Source organism: Castanea sativa, chromosome 6 (assembly GCF_040712315.1).
Source record: "Castanea sativa cultivar Marrone di Chiusa Pesio chromosome 6, ASM4071231v1".
Taxonomy (NCBI): Eukaryota; Viridiplantae; Streptophyta; class Magnoliopsida; order Fagales; family Fagaceae; genus Castanea; species Castanea sativa.
Genome location: NC_134018.1, coordinates 4,600,758 through 4,614,808, shown reverse-complemented (window position 1 = coordinate 4,614,808; position 14,051 = coordinate 4,600,758). Strand labels below are relative to the sequence as shown.

Sequence of the window (14,051 nt, the reverse complement as noted above, 5' to 3'; positions counted from 1 at the left end):
GGTGTGCAACGAACCCGCTAATCTAGCAAAACTGACCCGATCTAACCCAATTTACTGGGTTGGGTCGGTTTTTAGGAGATAGTGGGTTGGGTTGGGTCATGAATTTTTTTTTTTTTTTTTGGTAGTAGATCGAATTGGGTTTGGGTCATGAGATTTACAAACCCGCCTAATTCAACTCGACCCACTTATATTTAATATATTTTTAAACTTTAAAAAAATATATTATAATTTTGTTATTTATTTTTTTTGTCCCTCTTCCTAAATAAAATTCAAACTCTAAGTTTTTCTCATATAGTTTGTGTTTGGCATTATGCTCATGATTATTTGGTTATAAATTTACTCTTATTTGTGATAATGTAATTCTAATGCTGAATTTATTAATAATAATAATTAAAAAAAATTCCCAACCCATGAGTCCAACCCGATTCAAGTGGATTGGGTTGAGTTGGGTTCAACCCCTGTGATGGGTTGGGACCCACCATGATTGGTTGGTTAAAAAAAATTTCTCAACCCAACTCATGCAAACTCCTATTGGCTAAACTACATCGATAAACTTTCTAATTCTCCTTTTTGTAGGAGTTGATTATCCATGCCATACAATCAACTGCTTCATCAATAAAGATTACGCTAAATATTAAATTGTGTACTCTAAGTTTAGGATGATTATTATTTTGATTCCTAATTTTGTCAATAGTCTTCAAACTTTACAAATGCTGTTAATACGATCATTCCATCCACAATTATAAAGAAAAACTACCACTAGCACCACAAAATGACATTTGCGGGTGGTACTGGAGAAGGAAAAACAGAGTAAAAAAAAATCTACATCGCTTTGTGTTATTAACGACAACTTTTTTAAATGGTTGTTGACGAAAGAACCACATTAATAACATTTATAAAGTTTAAGAACGAGGAGGAAACAAAATTTAAACTTCAGAAACTAAAATAACAATAAGTGAAAGTAGACTAAATACTAATTAGAAATTTTTTTTTTTTTTGCTGAAAGTAAAAGTTTAGTTTAATTTGGCAACTAAAATGCACTAATAAGAAGTAGAAACAGTGAAGTAATATAAATTGAATCAAGCAAATTCACTTAACCAACCTAATGAACTAAAATAGTCAAGCACCTTGTGACTCAATGACACTGTTCACAAATACATCAAATCGAGCTAAGATATCAAGCTTGGCTTTGTTCAAGCTTAGTTCATTAGTTAATCGAGCTTCAAACTTGAGTTCAAGATAATTCGAATAGATATCTTAACGAGCCAAAGCCAAAACTTGAGTGATTCATAGGCTGATTGTTTTCTTGGCAAACCGGATTTTTAAAGAATCTACAAATGATAAACCGTTTAGAGGAGACGGAACATAAGGTTTAAAGAATCGACAAACGATTGTATTCTCAGTTCTCAATCTTTCAGTGTTCAATAATGGAACACAGGGTGCATTGGGACCATTTTACCTTGAAAGCTCAGCGGTATTAACAAGAGACTTTCTCCTAAAGACACCCTAAGTTACTTCCTTTTCACGTAATAAAAAAAAAAATCTTTACAAGAAAGAGGTACATATGTCCTAAAAACAGCTCCAAAATCAGTCAGTTTAAAGAGCTACTTCAAGTTTTGAGTAACAAAAATGATTATGGGTACATGCTTGTCATGACAATGATCGAATTGTATCACATAATTGGTTATATAATTGCCAGTCAGCATCTTATTGCAGGTAAGATATAAACATATATGATTCAACCAAAAAGATAACAATGTGAGAAATTAAATTATGTTGGGTCAGCTGCAAGACTAGCATACAAAAACTAAATATATGGTGGAATTTCCCCATCTGACTTAATAGGGTCCAAATAGGCAAGTGAGAGATTGTAGCAAGATTCGTGGGACAATGGTTAGGGCCTTGGCAAGGGTAGGTTTTGATAGTTGAAACTTCTGTGAATGACAATGAGACTAATTCGACTTAAAGACGATTATATCTTCCATTACCTGAAATTATTGTGGTCTTAATTATCTAGACTCCTTAGATATTGGTTCCTCAACAATAATAAGTTACTAGGATCATATTTGGGTAAAGTTGTCAACTCTGTGATACCTAATAAACTACCATTTATTTTAAAAATCTAAATAGTTAAGAAAGTGATGAATTTAATCATTTTTTATAAGTGATTAATTTAATTATTTAATCATTATTTTAACTCTCTCCATTCATATTTAGACCTATATTTCCTATAATAAGTCGGGAAAGTGACATAAAATTTTAACTTTTCAAATAAAAGGACTTACTATGATCATGGTTAGGTAAATTTGCCAAAAACATTTACCAAAATATAAGAAAAGGGATAAAGTTACAATCACATGTGGTCACTCGTGGAATCAAAACTCCTCTTACTAAATGAGGCTCAACATATAAGAATTTTAACCTTTTAAATAAAACATAGAATGGAGGCAAATAAGGAGATTAAGACCACCTAGTCTAATATTATAATAAACTACTATTTGTCTCAAGATTTTAAGTTAGATAATGAATTTAATCATTTACCTATTATTCTAACATTTTGTAATTGATTCCTCGACTAGACAATTATGTTCATGTCCAGCTGCTTCCCTTACCTATTTTTTTTTTAGACAAAAAGGGAGAGAATCCATCAAGATTTCTTGCTAATTGTAACCAATCCAGCAAGCAGCAATTGGCAGTAAGCCAATCCATGAAAGCTCCTGGATAGATTTGCTTGTGATTCTGGGTAATTGTTTGTAGCCTTCAATGTGTGTCCACTCCGAAGTGAAGCTTCCTTGCTATATTTTCCTACTTTAACTAAGTACGTAACATGTGGGAAGCTTCCTCTAGGAATAGACAAAGTTAAATCTATTTGACGTCTTATGGGAAGTTGCCATGCATGCACGTCCAGCCAACTAGCCAACTAGTTTAAAGCATTTGCGGTTCAAACTTCACCAACTGAAATCCAAACCTCCCTTCCAGTACTGGTAAGCCAAAGTTCAGTTCAAGCTTGGTTTTTGTAAAGAATCTCATTTAGTGCTTAATTCAGTACAAAGTTTTTACTTCAATTCAGTTCATCTTCCAAAATTTAATTTGGGCATAATTTTCTTTTTCAATGCAGCAAAACTTATATAGGTAACATGTGGTCATAGCTACTTCTCATATCATCAATTATTGTTAATCCACTTAATTCTTTGGCTAGCCATTGTTATAATTTGCATCATTGACAGAAAATAAGTCCAACAAGAGTTTGAATCGTATTATGCTTCATGCTATAGTAATAGAAGTATAACAGAAACTTACGGTTAGTGGTACATTAATAGTGGGAGATGAACCTATATTCTTGACAGAACTAGCATTGGAAGTAGTATATATATGTACATGAACAATATTGAGACTAACATGATAGCTTTAAACTTTAATTTGTGTATGCAGGTCTTGAAGTACTAGTTGCTGAATCATCACAATGGCCCTGAATGGTACTGAGAAGCTGACTCTGTCAGGATTGGAAGAGCCTACACCGCAAACAAATCAGAAAGAAGGTCTTAAGAGTAGAATATACCGCTGGTGCAGGAGTGCTTTCTTTGCAGATTCTGTTTCTCCAACGGCAAATGGCACTGCCCCAACTACTCAGTCTGAATCAATTTCTGTGAAACTACACCCAAGTTATAAGCAAGTAGGCATCGGCTTTGGCATCTACATGGCTGTGGGAACTTTTTGCTTCTACATCTTCAGGCACCACTTCAAGGGGAAGGACACAAATGGACTTGTTGATGCTATCTACTACGTTGTTTCCGTAGTGACCACAATTGGGAATGGGGACCTTGTACCTGATAATAACCTTACGAAGGTACTCTCCAGTGTTTTTGCCTTCATCGGAATGGGCGTTGTTGGACTAGTCATGGGCAAAACTGGAGAATACTTGGCGGAAAAGCAAGAGAGAATGCTAGTGAAAGCCATACATTTGCATCAAAAACTTGGTCCAAATGAAATTGAAAAAGAGCTTGTGACCAACCTAGTGATGAAGCAGCTTATGGCGATCAGTATTGTCGCTTCAGCGCTTGCATGTATTGGGACACTCCATCTAACTGTAGTCGAGGGATTCGACTTTATTGATGCATTTTACTGGGTTGGCGTCACTATCACAACCCTCGGCTATCCAGATGAGAGCTTCAAACATACAAAAGGGCGTATTTTTGCAGTATTTTGGATGATGTCAAGTACTATGTCTTTGGCCCAGTTTTTCTTGAAGATTATTGAGCTGAAATTTGAATGCAGGCAAATGGCATTAGTCAAGTTGGTTCTTGCTCAGATGACAAAAAATAAAGATCTTGAGGCTGCAGATCTTGATGGTGATAAGGGTGTAGAGTAAGTTGAATTTTTTCATTTAGGACATATTGCCTGCTAATTGTTTTCCCTTATCCTCTACTATCTACATGTACAATTTATTATCTCATCTTATAGGTTGTCTAATTTATTCTTTAACTTCTTCATTTCCATAGGTCCAGCAAGTACATCTTACATAAGCTCAAAGAGATGGGGAAGATTACCCAAGAAGATATTTCACTTGCAATGAAGGAGTTTGAGGACCTTGATCAATCAGGAAGCTTATCAGCACCTGATACCAAGCCTGTTAAGCCATCTGAAACAGAGAAGTGAAAGTACTTTAGCAAAGTGGTTTGAGTATTGACATCTATATATGCTGGTGAACAAAATAATATTGATAATAATAAATGAGAAGCATTCTAAGAGCTGCTTGTGAGTTTGTAATAGTCAATGTAATGTTTTTACTATGAGTAAAAAAATTTAGTAAAGTAGAAGCGCTTTCTCCCCATGTATTTTGTATAACTAGGCCTTTTAGTAACATGTGGATGTCACTTGTAGATAAAATGGATTACTGTATTTTTATGTACCAATAAAGATGAAACAGAGGGCTTGCTTATCTGTGTGCTCATTGATTTGTGTCACAGAACTTGTGGTTTCCTAATTGCTGAGTATAGATCTCAATTTACATTTCATAATTCAATCAAGAATCACAATATGGGAAATCAAACTAGAAGATGGACTTTACTGAAAGAAGTTCCCTGTAGTTTCATGTATAGGAATAGGTATATTAATTGGCTAACAAGGGAACTAATAACATGAAGTTAAATCATTATCTCTCTAATCTCTAATCTCTCTAATATTATTTGCCTCTCATTTCAATACATAAGTATGTTTGAAACTACCTTAGATTCTTGAATGAACCTAGTCCAACTACTGTCCATGTTCAAACATCTGAATGGTCAAATCTTTGATAAATTATCACTTGATCAGAAGGGTTGAATTTAATCATTTAACATTATTCTATTAATTTTTCGCAAGAGTTATGTAGCATTTACAACAGTGATTGTTGAAGATTTCTGTTTTTTGCAATTTTAGTGAAAAAAAGAGAGAGAAAATTAGAGAATTAATGAATTACATGATTTGGTAGTATGCCTAATCACAAGCAGCAGCGAACAGCCAAGCACTCCAATATAAAAAATGAGGGTTTACAATCCCAAACGCAAACCTTTTTCATTTTCACAGAACTTTTTCTAGTGATACATGAACATGAGTCAACTTCTAACTTAATATAAAAAAAAGGGAATATTTTACATATTCTTTTCTTTATTCTAAAGGAAATTACAATTTTGCAAAGTATCCATTATTGATTACTTGATTAAGATCTATGAAGCACGGGTGCGGCGTTTGGGCCGCCGCACCCGCGTCGGACGTGGCCGGACGCGGCGACGCGCAGGCGACGCCGCTGCCTGCGCGTCCGTGCCGCGTTCGGCAATAAAAAATCAGTTTTTTCGGCGCGATTCGCGCCGATACGGTGCCGATTCGGGCCGACGCGCGCGAAATCGGGCCGATTCGCGCAGATTCGGCCCGAATCGGGTGAAATCGGTCCGGCCGAAATCAATCGATACCGGCCGATATCGGCCGATACTGGCCGAAATATGCAGATATCGGCCGATACCGGCCGAAATCTGCCGATATCGGCTGAAATATGCCGATATCGGCCGAAATTCAAAAAAAAAAAACAAAAAAAACAACAACAACAGGTGCGTATGGCTGGAAAAAAAAAAAAAAAAAAAAAAAAAAAAAAAAAAAAAAAAAAAAAAAGGTGCAAACGCACCGTTTGGAAAAAAACCAAGACCCAACCCTCTCCCTTTTCATTTTCTTGAGCCTCTCTCCCACTCTCTACCTTCACTCTTCAGCTAAGCTCTCTCCTATTCTCTGTATTCTAGTTATTATTTACCATTACTCTTAAATTTGGTATATATTTATATAATGTGAAAAAAGTATGTTTAGCAATATATTAAAAATATAAATAAAAATATTTTTAATAATTTTTTAATCGCCGCACCCCGCCGCACCCGCACCCTACTTTTTCAAAAATTGCCGAGTCCCGCACCCGCTCCCGCACCCGCACCCGAATCCCGAAACGCACCCGTGCTTCATAGATTAAGATAAACTTCAAGTATTAAAGTGGGGAGAAGCACTTCTTAAATTTATTTAGCTTATTAGAGTACTCGCAATGATGGTGTTAAATTGCTACTAAATTTAGCACCACAAACCACAAAAACTGTGCCACATTGATTGCGTCATATCAAAAAAAAATTTAACGACTTGCTACATACCAGTTCATTGTAGCAAGTTGTTACTTGTGTTATTCTCTCTCTCCATCTACTTTCTCTAGTCCATGTCTGCTATCTTGCTTTCTTGACTTGCATGGAGAGAAGCACTTCTTTCATACCTGCTATCTTGACTTGCATGGAGAGAAGCACTTCTTAAATTTATTAATTAAATTTGGTTTATTAGAACTTCAATTATATATACACGAGAAATTCATGGGCCTATTAGTATAAGCTAATAAACCACATGTTTATGCTATAGTTGAATTTAATTGAAAACCTTTGTTATATAGCACCTCTTTCATACCTCCTATCTTCTTTTCGCCATGGTAATGGCACATATTCGGTGACCACTGACCAGTGTCAAAAAATTCAAGGTGCTAGTAGTGAAAAGTAGCGTTTATGTGCAAGAAAGTAAAGAGTAGTAGTTAAGCTTAAGCAGTAATAAAAAGCCAAGGTTCTTCGAGAAAAATATTGACAAATGAACCGGATTTTTTTTGTGCTTTCCACCGTATCATAACCAAAAATTAATATTTTATACTTATTTACATCTACTATATTTCACATATATTTTACAAATATATTTACAATTAATGGGAAAATGTCCCCACTTTAAAATTTAAAAGTGAATGTAAAATACTTCTAAAAATTAAAAAAAAAAAAAAAGTGAATATGGCATAACCAATGCAAAAAAAAAATAAAAAAATTGCGCAAGAAAATAAAAGCCGTATCATATATATATATATATATATATATATATATATATATATATATATATATATATATATATATATATTGTGTGGGGCAAAAGGATCCTGGTGGGAATGTGGGCCTTTTGGGCCTTGTTAAAGAAGGCCGACCTGACCCTGGGGTTAGAGATTGTTGGTGCTATGGGTCGGCCTATACGCCGAGGATCCTAGGATCCAGCCGAGGATGGTTTTCCCCTCGGATCGACATCAAAGAACCCGAGACTTCATGGTAAAGATTAGGGAATGATACGGTCAAGACCAACGGTTAAAGGGAGAGAACCCTTGAATGTCCTAGAAGCGCCGATGTTGGAAGAATATTAAAGGTGAAGGCTGCTACCTCCACATTAAAGACCACGCACCTACCACCCCGGCCGCATTAATGAGGAAGTGACACTTAAACGGTGGAAGGGAAACTTCTAGTTCTTGTTCAAAGGCACTAAGAAAAGAAATATCTAGGCTAAGGGAGGAATTGGGGGGCAACACGTGGATAAAGTATTAAAAAGAGGAGTATTTAAGGAGGGACCGGGAACAGAAACAGGACGGAACTTTTTGTAACCTAAAAAGAAGAAGGAAAAAGAGAGAGATATAATATAAGAACAGCTTTCGGCTTACGTCCGAGGAGGTCTATTTACATTACTCCTTATTGTCTCTAAGTACTTGGAATCTTTAGTTTGTCATTTCATCCCCATACACTTCTAACCTGGGTTTCAAGCCCACACTCTACAAATTCTTATTGTTTAAGGCTCATTGGGTCTGAGCCCATAACTATTCTTGGGTCCAGGCGCAATTGTGCACTTACAATTGGCGCCGTCTGTGGGGATCTAGTCTAGAAGTAGTAGGGATATTATGGCAGGCTTAGGCTCTCATCATGCAGAGTCACAAGGGTCACAACCTGAAGATCATTTCGAACGTCTTGAACAACGTAGGGATCGTGAGGGAAGCGTCCATACAGAATATCCAGGGGCTAGCCATACTCATGGAGGGGGTAGCACTACCCACGATGAGGGCTCTAAATCCATGCAGAAGGAAATCAATCGTTTGAAGAGGAAGTTACGCCGTGCTAAACGTAAGGTTTCCCCGTCCTCATCTAGTTCTTCCTCAGAGAAGGATGGGGGACATGGCTACGGTTCAAGGTCATATTCCCCCACCAGTGCAACATCCTCTCGGTGAGGAGAACGACCAGCCAATCCGCGGACGTAAGAAGCTTCGTCCTAGGGGTTTAGGCAACGATACCATGAGTAGGGCGTTGCACCAACTCTCTAAATCTCCGTTTTCACGAAGGATTGAGAGGGGAGGCTCCCCGGGAGGTTCACCCGGCCCACGTTTACCATCTATAATGGCCGGACTGATCCGGTGGAGCACGTGAGTCACTTCAACCAAAGGATGGCGGTGCACTCTCATAACGAGACTTTGATGTGTAAAGTCTTCCCCTCCCTCTTGGGACCGCTTGCTATGAGATGGTTCAACGGTCTCAAGTCGGGGTACGTAGGCTCGTTTGGGGAACTAACTAGGGCGTTTGCTTCTCGGTTCATTACTTGTAGCGAGTCCCTCGGCCCTTTGGACTCATTGCTATCCATGGTCATGAAGGAAGGGGAGACACCGAAAGCATACTCCGACGGATATTGGGAGATGTTTAATGAAATAGACGGCGACTTTGATGAGGTGGCGCTAAATACCTTTAAGGTAGGCCTCCCTGCGATCACGACCTAAGAAAGTCTTTGACGAAAAAGCCCGTCCGCGGCGTACGTCGTCTTATGGATCGTATTGATGAATATAAAAGGGTAGAGGAAGACCGGCAACGGGGAAAAGGAAAGGAGAAGGTTATCCCGCGGGAGAGAAGGGATTTCGGGTCGGACGGATATCACAACAACAAGCCGAGGAGGGATTACTTCGGACAATCCGGCTCGGCGGCACCAGTCAGAAAATGCGTGTTCCGAGAACCGGTGCATCGGTTATTAGAAAAAGTTCGTAAAGAGCCCTTCTTCGGGTGGCCCGGCAAAATGGCGGGTGACCCTGCGAGAAGAAATCAAAACCTTTTTCGTCGGTACCATCGGGATGTGGGCCACACTGCGAGAGCGTCGAACCTGTGGAACCATCTAGAGCGGCTCGTCGGTGAGGGAAAGTTAAAGCGGCACTTGTGTCGGCCCACCGGGCAAGTCGGTCAAGTTGGTTCAAACAACCGGCGGAATAGTTCATCTCGGCCGGCATTGGGGACAATTAATGTTATCTTCGCTGCACTGGTAGGACGGGCTCGGGTCCTACTAGGGTTATGGCGGTTTCCCATTCGCGAGGCCGAGGATGTGGGTAGCGAGCCGAAGAGATTAAAGAGCACTTTACTGTCTTGGGTTTCTCCGAGGAGGATAAAGTAGGGACTATCCGGCTCCATGACGATGCTCTTGTGGTTACCCTCGAGAATAGGTAATTATGACGTGAAGAGGGTAATGATAGATCGGGGCAGCGGTGCGGATATCATGTACCCCGATCTATTTAAGGGGTTAAGGTTGGAGTTGGAAGATTTAACTCCTTATGACTCACCTCTTATTAGCTTTGAAGGGAGAGCCGTTGTGCCAAAAGGACGGATCCGTTTACCCGTTCAATCCGGCACGAAACGGTTGAAGTAGATTTCATTGTGGTTGACGCGTACTCTCCATATACGGCCATCCTCGCCGAGGCCATGGCTGCACGCCACAGGAGCCGTTTCCTCTACCTTGCACGTTAAGGTTAAATTCCCCTCGGGGGAACATGTTGAGGAAATCCTCGGCGGTCGGGTAGTGGCCGAGCAATGCATCTCCGCTGCGGTACTTCGTCGGTCGAAGTCGAGTTATCAACCTTGCCCATCCGGGAGTCATAGCAATTAACGGCTCGGAGGCACCTGGAGCGATGACGAGAAGATGAGGCTGTTTGCGAGGAGTTAGAGAAGTTTGTAATAACCGACGATCCGAGAGAGGTTCTTTCAAGTTGGCATACGATTGCCACACCAAGAAAAGATGGAGTTGTTGAAATTTCTGAAGGATAATCTAGATGTCTTTGCATGGGACCCCTATGAGGCTCCAGGTGTGGATCCGAACTTTATTTGTCATCATCTAAACGTCAACCCGGCCATTGTTCCGAGGAGGCAGCCACCTCGGCGATCTTCCCGAGAACATTCTGAGGCTGTGAAGGAAGAGGTTCTTAAACTCAAAAGGGCGGGGGCTATCAAAGAAGTTTTCTACCCTGAATGGTTGGCTCATACTGTTGTCGTTAAGAAGAAGAACGGCAAGTGGAGAGTATGTGTAGACTTTGCAGATCCGAACAAGGCCTGTCCTAAAGATTCATTCCCAATGCCACGGATTGATCAACTGGTAGATGCTCTTGTCGGACATCCTCGGATGAGTTTCTGGACGCCTTTCGGGGTTACCACCAAATCCCCTTGGCATTAGAGGATCGGAAAAGGCGCTTTCATTACTCCAACGGGGAACTATCATTATAAAGTCATGCCATTTGGGTTAAAAAATGCTGGGGCTACTTATCAAAGAATGATGACCCGAATGTTTGAACGACAAGCGGGAAAAACCATAGAAGTATACGTGGATGACATGGTGGTAAAGAGTAAGACGGTACCTTCGCACATCACGGATTTGGCCGACACCTTCCAAATGCCGAGGAAGTATAAGTTGCGCCTTAACGCCTCCAAGTGTTCTTTTGGAGTGGGATCTGGAAAGTTCTTAGGATATATGATCACTCATAGGGGCATAGAGGTGAACCCGGTGCGAGGTTAGGGCTATTCAAAATTTGCAGCCGCCTCGGAACCCAAAGGAGATTCGAAATTGACCGGAATGATTGCTGCGTTGAACGGATTTATTTCTCGGTCGAGTGACCGGTGCCGTCCTTTCTTTCGGTTGTTGAACAAGTGGAAAGGGTTTCGATGGACCGAGGATTGTGAGTCGGCTTTCCAACGGCTTAAGCAATATCTATCTCGGCCACCCATTTTATCTCGCCACGAGGTGGACGAGGTTTTATTCGCTTATCTTGCCGTGGCTATTCATGCGGTGAGTCTAGTCCTTATAAGGAATGAAGATGGAGTGCGAGAGGCCGATCTACTATGTTAGTAAGTCCTTGAATGAAGCCGAGGTGCGCTATTTGCCCTTAGAAAAAGCACTTCGGCTGTAGTCCACGCCACGCGCAAACTTCCTCATTATTTCCAATCTCATACTTGTGGTTGTTTTGACCCGAGTTGCCGCTCGAAATTTGTGTTGCGTAGTGCTGATTATTCGGCGAGTGGCAAAATGGGGAACCATTTTGGGAGCCTTTGATGTTAAGTACAAGCCTCGCACCTCGGTGAAAGGTCGGGTCCTCGGCGGTTGGTGGCGAGTTTGCGAGCCATTGTTAGAAGAAACTTCAAAGGTAGCGCACATGGGTGAAAAATCGGTTGGTGTGATCACGGCCGTATCGCCCTCGGCTTGGAAAGTTTATGTGGATGGGGCTGCTAATCATAAAGGGTACGGCGTTGGACTTGTTCTAATGTCCCCGAAGGAATTGTCTTTGAAAAATCTTTGAGATTGGCTTTCTCGGCTACTAATAATGAGGCCGAGTATGAAGCGATCTTGGTAGGCATGCGAATGGTACATAAGATGGGTGGCAAGGAAATCCATGTGTTCTCGGACTCTCAATTAGTGGTCGGCCAAGTCATGGGGACCATGGAGGCTAGAGATTCCGGAATGCGGGAATATTTGGCCCGGAGTCAAGCGTCGGCGAGCTGAATTCGACTCCTTTGCCTTAGTTCATGTCTCTAGGAGTGGAAATACTCATGCGGATTCTTTGGCTACGTTGGCAACATCCTCGGCTCAAGGTCTACCAAGGGTTATTCTCGTTGAGGATTTGGTAGAACCTTCTCTTATAGGCGCTAACGCACCTCGCGTCCATCTAATAAGGCCTGGTCCTAGTTGGATGGATTCGATCATATCTTTTCTCAAAAATGACATCCTTCCCGAAGACAAAGTTGAAGCGAGAAAAGGTACGTCGAAAGGCGCCGCGTTTACGGTTGTCCGAGGACCGAAGCTATACAAACGATCCTTTTCGGGACCGTATTTGTTGTGTGTACACCACTGAATCAACGGAATCATTCTTGGAGGAATTGCATGAAGGAATTTGTGGGAGTCATGCGGGGAAGGTCCTTAGCTCATAGAGCCCTTACTCGGGGTTATTGGTGGCCCAATATGCGAGAGGGAGGCTCGGGACTATGCCGAGAAAGTGTGATCAATGTCGAGAGGTTCGCTCCTAATATCCACCAACTGGAGGGGTTCTTAACCCTCTGTCTAGCCCTTGGCCTTTCGCACAATGGGGCTGGACATTGTCGGGCCATTTCCGAGAGCTGCCGGCAACAAAAGATGGTTGCTCGTGGGAACGGACTATTTCACTAAATGGGTTGAAGTGAGCCATTAGCCAATATCCGAGATGTTGATTCCAAGAAATTTATATGGAAAAACATTGTTACTAGATTTGGTATACCGCACACTCTTGTCTCGGACAACGGCGTTCAATTTGACGGCAACGCCTTTAGGCAATATTGTGGTGACATGGGTATCATAAATAGATATTCTACCCCGGCTTATCCTCGAGGGAATGGGCGGGCCGAGGCCGTTAACAAAGTCATAGTCAATGGGCTCAAGAAGAGGTTGGATGATGCGAAAGGCGGATGGGTAGAAGAGCTCCCTCATGTTCTGTGGACATATCGGACCACACCACGCGGGTCCCTTTGGAGAGACACCATTTTCTATGACTTATGGAGCCGAGGCGGTGATACCACTAGAATCTGGTTTTCCTACTCTAAAGACAAGTTCTTTTAGCCCCGAGAATAACCGGGGACTTTTGGAGAAAGATCTTGATTTACTTGAGGAACGGCGTGAGGCGGCTATGGTCCAATTGGCTTATTATCGGCAAAAGCTAAAACGAGGATATGATGCCCACGTGAAGCTAAGGCCACTTGCACACAGTGATCTTGTATTAAGGAAAGTTGTAGGCACTTCTAAGAACCCGGCATGGGGTAAACTAGGACCTAGCGGGAAGGCCCCTATCGCATTGTTTCAATAGCGGGCATAGGGTCGTATAGGCTAGGTGACCTAGATGAACGAGTTGTACCACGTCCATGGAATGTAAATAACCTTAGAAGGTATTATTATTAATCAAATAAGCTTTTGTCAATTAATATTTTAAAGTTATGGCTAGCTCTTATATTTGGAGTTACAATTATTGAGAATCAAACGAAACTTGGTTAAGTGTAGTCCTCGGACCACAAACCTTGTGGAAATTGATGTCTTGTCATTTGTTAAACGGAACCTTAGTTATGCGGGTCTTCGGACCTCCTACTTTGGGAAAATTAACATTTGAAGTTACAATTTTTGAGAATCAAACGAAACTTGGTTAAGTGTAGTCCTCGGACCACAAACCTTGTGGAAATTGATGTCTTGTCATTTGTTAAACGAGAACCTTAGTTATGCGGGTCTTCGGACCTCCTACTTTGGGAAAATTAACATTTGAAGTTACAATTTTTGAGAATCAAACGAAACTTGGTTAACTGTAGTCCTCGGACCACAAACCTTGTGGAAATTGATGTCTTGTCATTTGTTAAACGGAACCTTAGTTATGCGGGTCTTCGGACCTCCTACTT

The 14,051-nt window shown here is 41.0% G+C and overlaps 1 protein-coding gene across 2 annotated transcripts; it reads left to right on the top strand.

Moving 5' to 3' along the window:
• The first annotated feature begins 2,932 nt into the window (after positions 1-2,932).
• LOC142638489 (two-pore potassium channel 1-like) lies at positions 2,933-4,952 on the top strand. Of its 2 annotated transcripts, none has more exons than XM_075812514.1 (3): positions 2,933-2,984; positions 3,433-4,365; positions 4,500-4,952. In XM_075812514.1, the coding sequence occupies exons 2-3, from the start codon at positions 3,464-3,466 to the stop codon at positions 4,654-4,656; spliced, it is 1,059 nt and encodes a 352-aa protein (XP_075668629.1). In that variant the 5' UTR covers positions 2,933-2,984; positions 3,433-3,463; the 3' UTR covers positions 4,657-4,952. The 2 variants fall into 2 exon arrangements, with proteins under 2 accessions (XP_075668629.1, XP_075668630.1); XM_075812515.1 differs by lacking the exon at positions 2,933-2,984 and adding an exon at positions 3,282-3,301.
• The last annotated feature ends 9,099 nt before the right edge of the window (positions 4,953-14,051 follow it).